Source organism: Dreissena polymorpha, chromosome 8 (assembly GCF_020536995.1).
Source record: "Dreissena polymorpha isolate Duluth1 chromosome 8, UMN_Dpol_1.0, whole genome shotgun sequence".
Taxonomy (NCBI): Eukaryota; Metazoa; Mollusca; class Bivalvia; order Myida; family Dreissenidae; genus Dreissena; species Dreissena polymorpha.
Window position 1 is genome coordinate 40,574,017 of NC_068362.1, and position 14,514 is coordinate 40,588,530.

The 14,514-nt window shown below is 35.5% G+C and overlaps 1 protein-coding gene across 1 annotated transcript; it reads right to left on the bottom strand.

Moving 5' to 3' along the window:
* Positions 1-1,068: 1,068 nt before the first annotated feature.
* LOC127840461 (uncharacterized) lies at positions 1,069-9,292 on the bottom strand. Its single transcript, XM_052368878.1, has 4 exons — positions 8,828-9,292; positions 4,833-4,982; positions 3,642-3,650; positions 1,069-3,000 (listed from the first exon to the last, which is right to left on the bottom strand). The coding sequence occupies exons 1-4, from the start codon at positions 8,898-8,900 to the stop codon at positions 2,171-2,173; spliced, it is 1,062 nt and encodes a 353-aa protein (XP_052224838.1). The 5' UTR covers positions 8,901-9,292; the 3' UTR covers positions 1,069-2,170.
* Between the last annotated feature and the right edge of the window lie 5,222 nt (positions 9,293-14,514).

Here is a 14,514-nt window from a genome sequence, read left to right on the forward strand (position 1 = left end):
TTTTAATTTGTATTTAAACCGGTGTTTAAACCTTAAGGCAAATGAATGAAATTAAGCGGTCACGAAAACATCTTACAAAACTATAATAAAGCTAGGGATGGCAAAATTATTCGAATACTCGAATATTCGATTAAATGGTCAGCATTCGAATATTAAAAATGATATTCGCATATTCGCATTTTTATCCAAACGTAATTTCACCAATATTTTATGACCTGCGAACCGCTTACTAAAAAGCAACCGAAATCACCTGGGAGTAACATGTTTGACGTGACGTTCTTCGTGTCAAACTGATAACGCGGCCCGTATCAGTGTTGATTGCGCAATGCAATATACACGCTCTAAGAAAGGCCCCGACTGTTTTCGCCAATGGGGTGCCAATTAACGGTTTCAATTGACTGGCGAATAATAATTAAGTTTTGTGATGACAGTATGTACAGCCATTAAAATGTGTGAATTACTCAAATCGCGCAATGCAATATACTTACTATAAGAAAGGGACCGAACTGTTGTTTGTCAATTAGGTACCAATTAAGGGCTTCAATTTACTTGCGAATAATAATTTAGTTTTTGTGATCACAGTTTGAACAGACATTTAAATATGTGAATTACTCAAAAGGAACATATGATATAAACTAAACAATCATCAAGGAATCATAATTCAAATCTGAAAATGCCACCAGCCCCTTCTGCAGTATGGAATACTTTACACGGTCTGAGGATAAGAAGACCGCAACGTGTAATGTGTGTAAACTTAGTTTTACATATGCGCGGTCTGCTACAAATCTGTGGAATCAATAAAAAATAAAATTCTATGACACGATGTTTTTCATTCTATTTGTGCCCGATCACAGTATCGGTCATAGTATTAGTCGACAGCGTACAATTTTTAGATGGCAACGGTAATAAACAGCCTCGTATTTAGCAAACGGATATAACTTACAAACCACTGGAAATTAACACATTTAAAATTTTTAAATTAATACAATATTCTCATCAAAGACTGCAATAACACCGAACTGAAATACAAAACATGTTTGCGAACGTAATGTCTGCATTTAATACCAAAAAATCTATTTTTTGCACATACGCACACGTGCGCTATAAATATTAAAATAAAAGAAGTTGATATAATAGACTTACTAGGTCAGTCCAATCGCACATGTTTAAGGGAACAAATTTCATTAACACATCCACAAAACAAAACGTCCACTAGGAACAAGTTACGTAAATTTCTAGTGACGACATTCACAATTAAAAAATACAAAAAGTCATGTGGTGTAAACCAAACGTCACAAAAACAAAACATCGAAATACGCGGATTTCTCTTACGAGAAAGTGTAAAGTTAATACAGGAATTCAGCTGTCCTTGCCGAAAGTACTGGAGGTCCTGCCGAAACGGTCCTCGGAGCTGGACGGAAATCAACGCGCCTCTTTGGCGTTGTCGTGCTCCCGAATCCAGCACCGCTCCGACAGCGTGGGCCCGTCCTCAACGAACGTGGTTCCAACCTCGCAGCCTTCCGGAGACCTGGTCCAGCCGCCAACCTGGTCCTTCCGTCGCACGTCTGGCCCCACCATGGGCGCCATTTGTAGTGGGTGTGGGGGTGATGACACTTGTATTAACAATATTATTATCATTATTATAACCAATGTAAACTTACGTATTGTGTATGTAATTTTGTTTTGAATAATGTAATGGGTAAACACGCGTTAAACTGTAATTTATGTGACTTCGACATAGACTAGAGCGATGTTTTCGGTAAAAAAAAAGCGGCGATTTGCACTTTTTATTGAATGTTTTAGATCTGCATACTTCATTAAAACATGAGCGTTGTACTTGGATCGTGGGCTTAATGCATGAACGTAAAGTGTCGTCCAAGATTAGTATGTGCAGTCCGCAGAGTCTAATCAGTGACGACAATTTCCGCATAAACTGGATTTTCGCTTAACAGATACTTCCTTTAAACGAAAAAAAGATAAGCGGAAAGTGTCGTCCCACATTAGTCTGTACGGATAACGCACATGCATTAAACCCATTTTCCCAAAATGAAGCTCATATGTTCAACGAATATGTTAAATTAACAAACAACACTAACGAATATGTTAAATTAACAAACAATACTAATACATCTGTTGAAATGACATGTCCACAATAAGGTTACTTCAACGGTCACAATGTATTTTGCAGCACAGGTAGTGTAGACACGGTCGTCTGGAAGTACACCGGACCTAGACTACGCATGCTCATACTGAACGCGTTGGGATTCCGCGGTAGCAGTTGACGACGTTCTAAGACGACTGATTTCTCTTTGGTCCGGTCTGACTCAACCTCTTCCCGAACTGTATTGACCTCTCGTACCTGCTGTATTTCATCGTTAACTAATGCTGGGATTTGGGATGATTTTCGCGATCGCGAGGCTTCTTTCGATGATGTTTTAATTTCTTCTGATTTCTGCCATCTCGGATGACCTGGCGGGAAATTGTATTCTCGCCAATGTTTCCGGTCACTGAGCATCATGTTGAACGTCGAGTCTGAAATAGCTCGATTAATTTCAACATTCTGTTGCCAGTTATCTGCTAGTAGTTTTTCCTTATAAACCTTATACTTATGAATCGGATCCAACATTCGAATCTTTCTACGCACTTCCGGTTTCATAGATTTCAGGTTAAAACCAGAATTGAAGACACGTGACTCTATGACGTAACGTCTTGCGTCTTCAACGTTATCAATGGAGCCCGGATCGAACTTCGGCTTCATTGTTATAAAGTTCTTAACTTTGTATTCGTTTTCCAGAAGATCAAGCAGTGCGCGTCTTTCAGTCAATGACTTCGAAGTCTTCCTAATGACACGATTTTGCAGGTTGCCTGCAAAGCGGCGTTCTTTTTCAATTAGATTCTTGAGACGCAGTAGTCTTGATTCTTCTGTTTTGTTGATCAATTTAGCCCTGTGAAAAAGGAATATGAAGTTGTTTTTCTGTAAATATAACATACTAAGATGTCCTTAAAGGTTTAATTGATAGTAATTTTGAACATTTAAGTCGGACATTCCGATAGGGCTTCATAATAATTGATTATGGTAATTAAATGAAACACCTGGAATGATACGCTACCTGATATTTGAACAATTATATTGGGAAACAAAACAAACATGGAAACGAAAAAAAACCAGGTTAATTCCACCGTTTTTGTTATAATTTTAATTAGATAATGGTGCAATCTCAAGCTATATGTCTTCAGACAAAAAATTAACGAAATACCTACATGCAAACTCAAGTAGTTTTTACGCAGAGACATTGACCCTTCTGGCATCGAATGAAATCAAAGCCAGGCAAGCAACTAGGGTTGAAGAAAAACTTTAAAACTCGAGCCAATGTGTTTAAAGAGTTTTCATTTTTTTAATAACCTTTGCCTTAAAGCTTTTGGCCCAAAATCGAATCCTAAGCTCAATACAAAATTTAGGCACATTACCTCAAAAATCAAATTACTGAACATAAACACCGGGAAAAGTCTCGATTTTTTACTTTATGCTACATATACTAACAAGGGATACAACTAGCCACACATTCAGTCGAAACGGGACAGCTACAATCGCCATTGTTGTAAAAAAATCGCCACCGAACGATATTGCTTCTCGGCTTTACGTATGACAACTACATTCAAACGGGTATAGGAGATCATTGTAAACAACACCAACAACAACTATGGTAGACTTTTGATAAGTTTACTGAAGTTGATGGTAAATTATTAAAAATATATAGTTTAAATCAATTAGTCATGAATAACACGCGCATGATCTTTTCGCAAGGGTGCTACTTTGATAGTGCATATGGTATCAACGATACAAAAAATTTCAATAGCCGCCTATAGATGTTTTACAGGGGTATTACTTGTTTACCTTGTGTTGCAAACCCGTGTCGATTTTGATAGCTTTTGCCTTTTTCGCAAAATGAAAAAAACACATCAAATATTACGTTACAGTTCGTATTTTTTCAATTGGATTGTGGATTGAGCTAACATTTATAAAGAAAATAAATCGTTTTTGTTATTTTAATTGCTTTCATTGCAAAGTTGATAGAACTAGTTGTATCCCTTGTTAGTATATATAGTATATAGATATATATAGTATATAGAAAAAATCGAGACTTTTCCTAGTGAGCATTAACGGTTTTATCATTTATTTAACAGCGACCTTGACTTTAACCCGACTGGACTAAAAATGACCCCCAAGCTACTTGTTGTCCCTTTTTAAATTTTAGTAAAAGTAACCTGGACCCGACTGATCCCAAATGCAACCACAAGCTACACAATATTTAAGTTTTAGGGACTGTAGCAATGACTTCAATTCCCATTTAACCTCATTTCATATTTAACTCCAATTTCCATTGTACATCCATTCCCGTTTTACTCTCATTCCCACTTGACTGCAATTCCCATTGGACTTCAATTTCCATTCTACTTTGAATCCCGTTTTTTTTCAGTTCCATTTTAATTAAATTCCCATTTTTAATTCAAATCCCACTTTACTTCAATTATCATTTTACTTCAATTCCCATTTTAAACAACATACGAGCCTTGTTCTGCGAAAACTGGGCTTAATGCATGTGCGTAAAGTGTCATCCCAGATTAGCCTGTGAAGTCCGCACAGGCTAATCAGGGACGACACTTTCCGCCTAAACTTGAATTTCGGTAAGGAGGGACTTTCTTGAAACTAAAAAAACAATAAAAGCGGAAAGTTTCGTCCCTGATTAGCCTGTGAGGACTGCACACGCTTAACTGGGATGATACTTAAAGCACATGCATTAAGCCCAGTTTTCTCAGAACGCGGCTCATACAGAATGTAGATTCTACAAACACTCGCCTCTCCCGAGTGGCAGCGCTGATCTGTAGCACGTGGTTGATCATGGTACCCGGTCCCACGGGCGAGAATTCCTTCTCCTTCATCACCTTCATGTTCATGGCCTGAGGCATCCTCACTTGGGGATCTGTAACACGCGTGGTACAAGACATAAGGTACACGACAAGCAACTGGGTATCAGCGTAAAGAAATATCAAACAATATGGAAACGGTATGAACTACACTTTCAAATACATGGAGATGTTACGAAATTGTGTGAACGTATGTACGAATTCTGCATCCTCATTATGGGTTCTGTCACACGTTCGGGGTAAGACATGCAACTTGGGCTCAGCGTATAACACTTTCAAACAATATGGAGAAGTTATGAACTACTTTCTCAAATACATGGAGACCTGACGACATTATGTGAAATTGCAAGATATCAACAATTAAACATTATGCATCCTCACTAGGGGCTCTGCAATATTTGTGTGGCAAGACATGCAACTGGAGATCAGCGTTTAACACTCTCCATTATCATGCAGACGTTACGAAATTCTTTGAAAGTGCAGGGTATACACATCATGCAAAAGATGGATTTCAGATATTTCGTCCGTTGCTTAAATAATTCTTAAGATTTTCGTAAGAAATCTTAAATAAGAAAGCCGTTCGTACGCAAGACATGCAACAAAGGCTCAGCGTATATCACTCTCAAATAAAATGGAGACGTTACGACATTATGTACAATCAAGGTACACACAATCTGCAATAAACATCGTTCGACAGTGTAAATTACTGTCACAGATACAGTTTTGAGATAACTGAGCTGCGCTCTTGGAAAACGGGGCCTAATGTATGTGCAGTCCACACAGGCTTATCAGGGACGAAACTTCCGCTTTTATGGTATTTTGCGCTTAAAGAAAGTCTATTTAGAGCGAGAATCAAGTTTATTCGGAAAGCGTCGCCCCTGATTAGCCCGTGCGGACTGCATACGTGAACATGAAACGAAACTTTACGCACAGCATTAAGCCCCGTTTTCCTTGAGCGAGGTTCATATTCTTCATAAGACGATGTTACCGAAATTCTATAAAGAGCAACGTATAAATACATGTATTCGGCAGCAGACATCGTGTTCAATAAAGTGCAACCGATAAAGAGTGAGTTGTATTGTTAAAAAAGGGTTAAAGATGTAAAATAAAAGAGAAGGTTGTCAAAGCTTTCAACAGGCAATATTTATAACAGTCTGTGATTGACAGTTTTAAGATAATGTTGATTGCGAAATTATTCAACATTTAATGTTCAATATTCTACAGCATGCTATGATTTCGATTGCAGTTGTATGTATTTCGTTTCCTGTTGCCATTTCATAGTGTTTTCTTACACCGAAATGCTTTATTAAAAATTCAGATGTAATTAAAATGGTATTAATAGGATCCGGCGTTTCAACTTAGGTTTTGTAGTGCTGAAATGACCTTCCGGTCCAGCTTACCCGGTAAATAATTTCTAAATAATTGATAACAGGCAGTTCTTGCGATATTCGTAAAACACGAGCTTTCTGAAAATCTAAAGGCGATGTTAACGATATTTTGCAACAGGCAGTGCTTGCAGTATATTGCAAAAACAACAACAGTTTGTGTATAGTCTACAATATGTTTGCATCATTGTTTAACGGATACATTTTGGTAAAGTGTAAGGGTTTCAGGATCGCAAACATTCATAGAACCATATTTTCGGCAAAATGAGAACACATAATCATCATTGATTATAATGACGTTCCTACGAGGATAATGTGGTAACAATGACATACTTCTTTACATTTGTTCTTAAAGACTGAAGCAATCAAAATCTACTTGAATATTCTACGCATATGTACTCATTTCAACAGCATATACGTCTGTCCTGATCGTGTGAGCAGCGAAATTATGTCGCTTTAAAGTGACCCTTTCACAGATTTTGGCAGATATTGCAGTTTCTCATTACTCATTAAATGCTTTATATTGATAAATGTTCATCGGATCTAAAAAGCTCAAGTAAAAAACAAGAAAACAATTAAACAAAGAAAAAAGTGACCCTCAACTGGGCTCGATCCACTGACCCCTGGAGTAAAAGGATAACGCTTATACCACTCGGCCATCTGTACTCATACAATCTGTGATGTATTTTATACTTTATATACGCAATCCGTGTAGTTTAATAAAATATAACGATAACAACAGAACTCTCCAAATTATTCAATCGTTTCGCGTTGCAACGCTTTATACATTTTAGGTTTTTTAATCGTCAAAAGATGCATATAATAGATATTTTAGAGCATGGTTGATGTTCAGTATTACTTTTTCCACACAAATATCATAATTTCAACAAACATTTGCAAATCTGAACTTCTTTTTAATTTTGTCAATTTACCAAAACCTGAAAAGGCCCCTTTAAACGGTATTCATTGAATTATTGACCGATTAACAACCATGAATTATTTCGTGCGATAAGCAGGCGGTTGTAAATGTACGTTTTTCTATACTGTCTTGGAAAGGACGAGGCTACTCAGCGGTTGCTGTGCATACAAACACACGAGTAATCTTCAACTGTCAGCAGAACAACTTAAATTGCCATTATATGATCCAGTACGAGGTTGTTGAAAGCGCTTCGAACAATTAAAATATTTTAAGTTAAAATATGAGGGACGTGTAACGATTAATTAATCATTATGTTGTCACTCGATTGCTAATAAATGGCATCCTATGCGGGTTGCGCAATTACTTTTTAGTGTTTTTAAATCATTCAACTTCATGTGCATTCGTATATAAAAAAACGTATGTACTTATGAGCTATTAATTTTTATTTAAATAAGTTTTTTTTCAAAAGAAAACGAATTAACCGTCCAGTATTTTTTGTGTTAAGATAACAAAGCTTTTGAGTGGTAATGTAAATTAATATTCATAAAACAAAAATAATAATATAGAAAAAATCGAACAAAAAAAGATTGTTCGATTTCAGGTCACTACAGATAAAGTTGCTAACCTGCTATCGATGCCATATTGATCTGCCTGTTATACTGTTTAATCATTTTGTTCCGGCATGAAATATCGTGGTTTTTCAAAAATGACATTTTCGTTGATACGTGATTTCGTTTTTTTTTTATTTTTTTGAAAAGAAAAATTATGTAGGTCGTTTTTCGATGTGTTTTTGTTAAATTCTTTGATCGGTCAATTACAAAATTAACGAAATAAATGTCCCGTAATTTTTTTTTTTACTATAGGCACAGTGGTAGTGTTCCAACTTCCATAACAAAGATACAATCTTTGTATTTACAAACTACGTATTTATTTGCGAGTATATATTTTCGTTTGGAATAAAGACATTTTGCAACTTATTTAAATATTCAATAATTGACATTTCCGAAAGACATTTATCAAAGCCAAACATAAACACATAGACATCAGCCGAGCTCAAGAATTACACATGATGAACTCAGTGTGTTCCTATGTTCCAAAATGAACGATTAAGTAAACATGTGTTACTGTAATTTGTGTTTATTGAATTTATATTATTGTATATTCGCTGTTATTTCTCAAATATACCATGTACAAGTCTGAAATAAAATATTATTTAATTTGCAACAACAACAACGTCCGGTAAAAAAGTACGATAAAAATTGTGTGCAAAAATACCACATTCTATCAGATAATATTTTTCCTATGTCAAAGCGGTACACTAACTTTGACCAAATAATAACAATCAATATAAAAATCAACATTAGAATTATTACGTTGTTAGTGAAATTTTCTGGTCGGTATTTTGCATATATTCCAAAGTTAAGAAACAACTCATAACAGAAAAAATAACAGAAGCATGCATGTGTTTTTATTTTCTATAATTTATTTCTTGCGCGTAATGTCTTATGATTAGTTTGTAATAATTTCGATAAACAACGCTTACGCTAAACGGAGACTTACGTTTTATAAATGAACGTAAACCTAAATCTTCCGTTACCTGATTTGTAGCGCTCGATACCCTCGCCGCTAGCCTCGGTTTCAAATGACATCCTCGAACTGCAAGTGCTCATTTTTATAGGTTTACCACAAAAGTTTTAAAATACCACTCGTGTATTAGCACTCGTCTTAACTTTTCCGACCCATTGACGAAAATATATTATCGTAATTCACTTTTAATCCAACCGTTGCATTTCAAGTTTTTTTTGTATACCTAAGTTGTAAATTTTCTCACTTTTATCTTTTAATGCACAAGTGAAATGTGTATTTGAAACCCGTGACAAATGGTCCAAGTTCTAATAACCCACTTCAACACGACAATATAAGCATTCATTAGAAATTAAAACTTCTATTTATCTTAAGATAAAAGCGTTAGTGTGTCGTCGATTGATCTACTGAGCAAATTTAATATCACAAGTAGCGAACGCGATCTATCTGAAGTGTGCGGGTTGGCGGTGTTTTCACGTGTCAATAAGTCAATTTATTAGACAATACCGTAGTTTTCATGACAGGCCAACCTTGGCAAGAGCTGTCAGCATTGATCTAACTACAGGACTGCTAAATATGTGTCCTGTTTAAGTTATAAGTACCGCATTACTGCCTGTTAAAGTGAGACTGCACGATTTTGTCAAAAATTTATGAATTTATATAACATGTGTAAAAAACTTATTATACATATATTTCAATAAAAATTAAAATAAAAGTTAACATGTGTCGAAAAATGCGAAATAAGTCAGATATTTAATTCTGAAATCAAAAATGTCTGTACAATCGAATTCGCCAGCATGTATGCATGTGCGATGTGAAACTGAATTTAGTTTTACGGATCATTTTAATTTCCTGCGACGATATCAATTCATACGACACACTTACACTAACACTTACTCCGATCCTAATAAAAAGACGAATGCTCCGGTTATTGTAAGAAAATATGTACGAAATATCTCCGTCACAATCGGCCCGGGGCGCTAATTTGTCTTTGCTGCATTTTATGAATTTCGCCTTCAATGTATAATTTTTCTTACCTATTTTGTGTTATTGTAACATATTTTTATCAATATATTACAATTTAACACATATAAAAATCGTGCAGTCTCACTTTGCATCTTAAGGGATTGTGTCAATATCAGAAGAAGCACAATAGCTTTATGAGCCTCGATCTTGGAAAACTGGGCTTAATACTTTTTATAAAGTGTTGTCCGATTTAAGTCTGTGCCATCCACAAAGTCTGATCAGGGACGACACTTTCCGCCTACGATGGATCTTCATTTATGAGAGACTTCCTTTAAATGAAAAACCCATAAAAACGGAAACTGTTGTCGCTGATAATCCTGTGCGGACTGTCAATGCGTTTTCACAACGCGTTTCGTTTTTAATTCGTGATTGCTCCATATACTCCTAAAAAAAATCCTTATTAATATTGATTTCGGACAAAGCGTCCGAAGTTAAGAGAATTTAATGTACGTTCAGAGTGAGTGAGACTCGATGTCAATTTCCGTGTAAATTGTATAATGCTGCATAACGGAATATACGGAGTTGTCATGATTGTCCGTAAAACAGTACGGTGTGATATTTTGACATGTCGATCGCCCAATCTGAACGCATCGGACAGTGGGCTACACCAGACGATCGCCGATATGGCGGAATTGTCCGAGGTGTCCCGATTGGTCGATCGCCGCTAATACATGTAAGGCTTCCACTGCGTAACGAGGTTCGTGTTATAAAAAAGCACGAGAAAAACATAAAAAGGGGATTTCAACGCATGGAATGTATTTTGAACGGCTTCTCCAGTGACGCCGGACAAATCTGTCCGCTGTAGATTCACAAAACGGCGGACAATTTGAAAATCTACCAGCAATGTCCGACAGTTTCTAACTAACGCACACGTGTAACTGAATATTAAACTCATAGCATTGTTATTCAAATTGACGAGAAGTTAAATTCGATTTTATTGCAATTTGATTAATCAGTTGATTAAAATTCACCACAGCAACAGAATAACAACTTTCTGAGCACTAAGAAATTAAGCAAGGACAAAATTTCTTCCTATTTACACGATTTGAGAAAGTAGAATCATATAGCAGTAGCTCCAGATACGTAAATATCTAAATATTAACCCATTTATGCATAGTGGACTCTCCCATCATTCTAAAATGGGTCAATTTATTTTCAAAATTATCGATGTCTAATATATTTATTTCTATATTTAGAATATTTCTTAAAGAAATTCCTTTAAGCAAACAGCGCAGACCCTGATGAGACGCCGCATCATGCGGCGTCTCATCTGAGTCTACGCTGTTTGCCAAGGCTTTTTTCTAGACGTTAGGCATAAATGGGTTAATCGGGTTTTGAATTGGTTTTGGTTCGAACACGGCGCAATTAATATTTTAAAATATATTTCTACAGTCCAAAAAGAGCTAGAAAATCAATCGAAGTTTGACATTTCCAACACACCATAATCGGATTGTACATTCCATTAGAACCGTATTTTGGGGCTACTTAAATTTATATTGATGATGTTTGGATTAAAATGTTTACGGTTATACATTTTTTTAAGTTTTAATGAACAAAATTGCTATATGTGTTTGAATTCACCGCTGAATAGTGTATGTAGACGATCTGTATTGCTTAATAATTGAAAATCATGTTACTGCATTTCATCAGTATATTTAATGTCAGGAAAGTGTTGCGTAATATGTGTAAAATATGTGTAAAAGCCGACGTTGTTTTAAGTACCGGTACTACGTTTTCGAACATGCGTACAAATACAGACGTACAATTCTGTAAAAGATACTATTGGTGACTTTACATGGAACGCTAACTCCAAAAGTATTTTTTGTTTGCAAAATTTGCAATTCTTCTGTGCGGAATGATCAAATCAATTTATATACTAACATTTGATATGTAGTCTGTAAATAAAACCCTGTTTGCGTTTAATGGGCTTATTATTTCCTTACTAAATATACACCCTATTTCGAATAAATTAGTGGAACAAAAAAACCATTTTAAAAACTATATAAAAATCGTAGTTATTAATGTTTAAATAGAAATGAAAATAAAATCGGTCAGCTACTGCACAATACTGGAATGTAACCACACACGTCTATTACAAAAGTGTCAGCGCATTAAATGTGTGGCAACATGAACATATGGGCCGCAGACCGATAACAAGTTGTTTTTTCCAATAATTTATATGTTCGATTGTGCCCATTATTTTTAATATTTAGTATTATGTTAATTAGAACTGTAATGCCTCGTACCCACAATGAGACCCACAGACCCACTCTCGACGGCGATATAACTGTGCTACGATTAAGACTGTGCTACGATAAAGACTGTGCTCCGATAAAGACTGTGCTACGATAAAGACTGTACTACGATAATAACTTTGACAGTGATACGATAATTACGCTCGATTGGTCATTGTCGACTGACACAGCTAAATTACTACATAAAAGTACCCCTGGTACTGTGAAGTATACTACAAATTACCCGTGGTTCGGAAAATATACTTAAAAGTATCCCCGTCGTATGGCCGAATGCCTGTTAGCGTATCATCTGTACTCGGGGTATATTATAGTACACTTAAAAGTACTCGGGGTACCTGAGCCGGCAATGACCAATAAATCCATAGTGAGACCCACTGCCCCACTCTCGACGGGGTCATACCTGTGCTACGATAAAGAGTGTGCTACGATAAATGACTGTTCTACGTTGATAAGTTTGACTGTTCGATGTCAATGAAGGTGAAAAGATAATGTTAATATCGATAATGATAATAAAAACTGTCGGTACTTTGTCGAGACGCCGTTGGAACTATTCAGAGAAACGTCCCGCTTTTTTCGTCTGATTTATCTGATTTTTCATTAGCGGAACGCTGTGGCTTCTTCGATGCTGATTTTAAAGGGGTCTTTTTTTTTAATAAGTCATTAAATGCTTTATTTTGATAAATGTAAACATTGAATCTTAAAAGCTCCAATAAAAAATCAAGAATAAAATTTAAAATAGGAAAAAAAGTAGCCGCAGCTGGACTCGAACCAGTGACCCCCGGAGTCCAGGAGTAACCTGGAGTAAAAACGCATAAGCCCGCTCGGCTATTATGCCAAGCATTCTTGATAAAAGTATTTTATGCGTTATATGAGCAATCTTCGTTGTTTCACAAAATTTAACGACAACAACAGAACACTCCAAATTATTCAATCGTTTCGCGTTGCAACGCTTTATAATTTTTAGGTTTTTAAATCGTCAAAAGATGCATATATTGGCTAAATTAGACCATGGTAAATGTTCAGTAATACTGTTTCCTCACAAATATCATAACTAAAACAAAAATTTGCGAATCTGAAACAACTTTTTTCAATTTTGTCAATTTACCAAATCGTGAAAAGATCCCTTTAATAAGTTTTTTTGTATGTTTTAGGTGGTGGGCCATTGTGTATATATTGTCCTGTATTGTAGAGGCACTAAGTATATTGCCTTAAATAAAAGACTATCGTGGGTAAATTATATAAATTTTACATGTCTGACAGGGTGGCGGTAAATTTGTCAACTTGAGGAAATGCTTTGCCTCTGTTGACAGTATTTTGCCGAAAGTTGACAAATTTACCGTCACCCTGTCAGACATATAATATTTATTTTATTATAAAAAAAAACTATTCAAATATGAACAATTTATATAAACCATGAACGATTTCAATATTCAATAATTGTATTTAATTTCAGCAATGATAAACAGGTAAGGACGTCTGTTTACAACGAAAATGCAAAACTGCATACAGCGCATGCGCGAATAGGACAGTATTATTTTTTCGGCGTAAGCTGCATAAGCCAGCTTTTCACCTTAGCCTGACCTTTGTAAGTGTCCAATAAAATTCCAATAAAATTTCCCGCGGCTAGGTACGAATGAATACACTTCATTTATTCCATTCGCTGATTTGAGTTTACCACCAGAACATTGGAAACATATCCGCGTCTTTGTAACACTGTTTTACTGTATGAAACAATTTTATCTCGAATGAAAAGGCTTAATAGATAGAACAGTTTTACACTCAATTCTCGACATCAATACAGTTTGTGCGTACACCTTTTATTTTCAGAGTATTACCAGCGCAAGAGCGTTTATACTTAAAAGGCTATGTTCTCATATTTAGTTCTTACTTCCTTATTCCTGTCAACATGTTAACATGTAAAAGTATAAAGAGCAATGGAAGCGAGGCCTCACTTTAAAGCATTGCATTTCAACCCGCGAGTTCAGAGTTTATATACAGGTCATCACCGGAGTTGGCGGCCAGTAAAATAATCGTTATGTAATAAAGACGCTATCCGTGAACTAGGTGACCTGGAATTTTCTTTAGACCAGAAATATGTTAAATGAAGATATTCAGCAATATAATTATGGTATGTAAATAATAGATTCTTAATGTGTTTTCAACAATACAATGATAAATATTATTGTTGATAAATTTAACAATAATTATTCGTCCATATTGCCTAATGTACTAAAGTGATATTATGAGCATGTAACAGTTTATAGGTGTCTATCGCAACCGTTGATTATTTTTGATGTTTCTACTTCATATACACTTATATTAATTAATGCAGCATCATCATACTAAAACAATATACCAGAAAGAGAAAAATAATGCATTTGAATATCAACCGTACTTTCGTTTGACAACTGATCATGCG

Excerpts from the sequence above, each read along its gene's own strand:
- LOC127840461 (XM_052368878.1), bottom strand. The coding sequence starts at position 8,900 with ATGAGCACTTGCAGTTCGAGGATGTCATTTGAAACCGAGGCTAGCGGC. Across the intron at positions 4,983-8,827 it reads TATCGAGCGCTACAAATCAG|ATCCCCAAGTGAGGATGCCT; the intron begins GTAACGGAAGAT and ends CGCGTGTTACAG.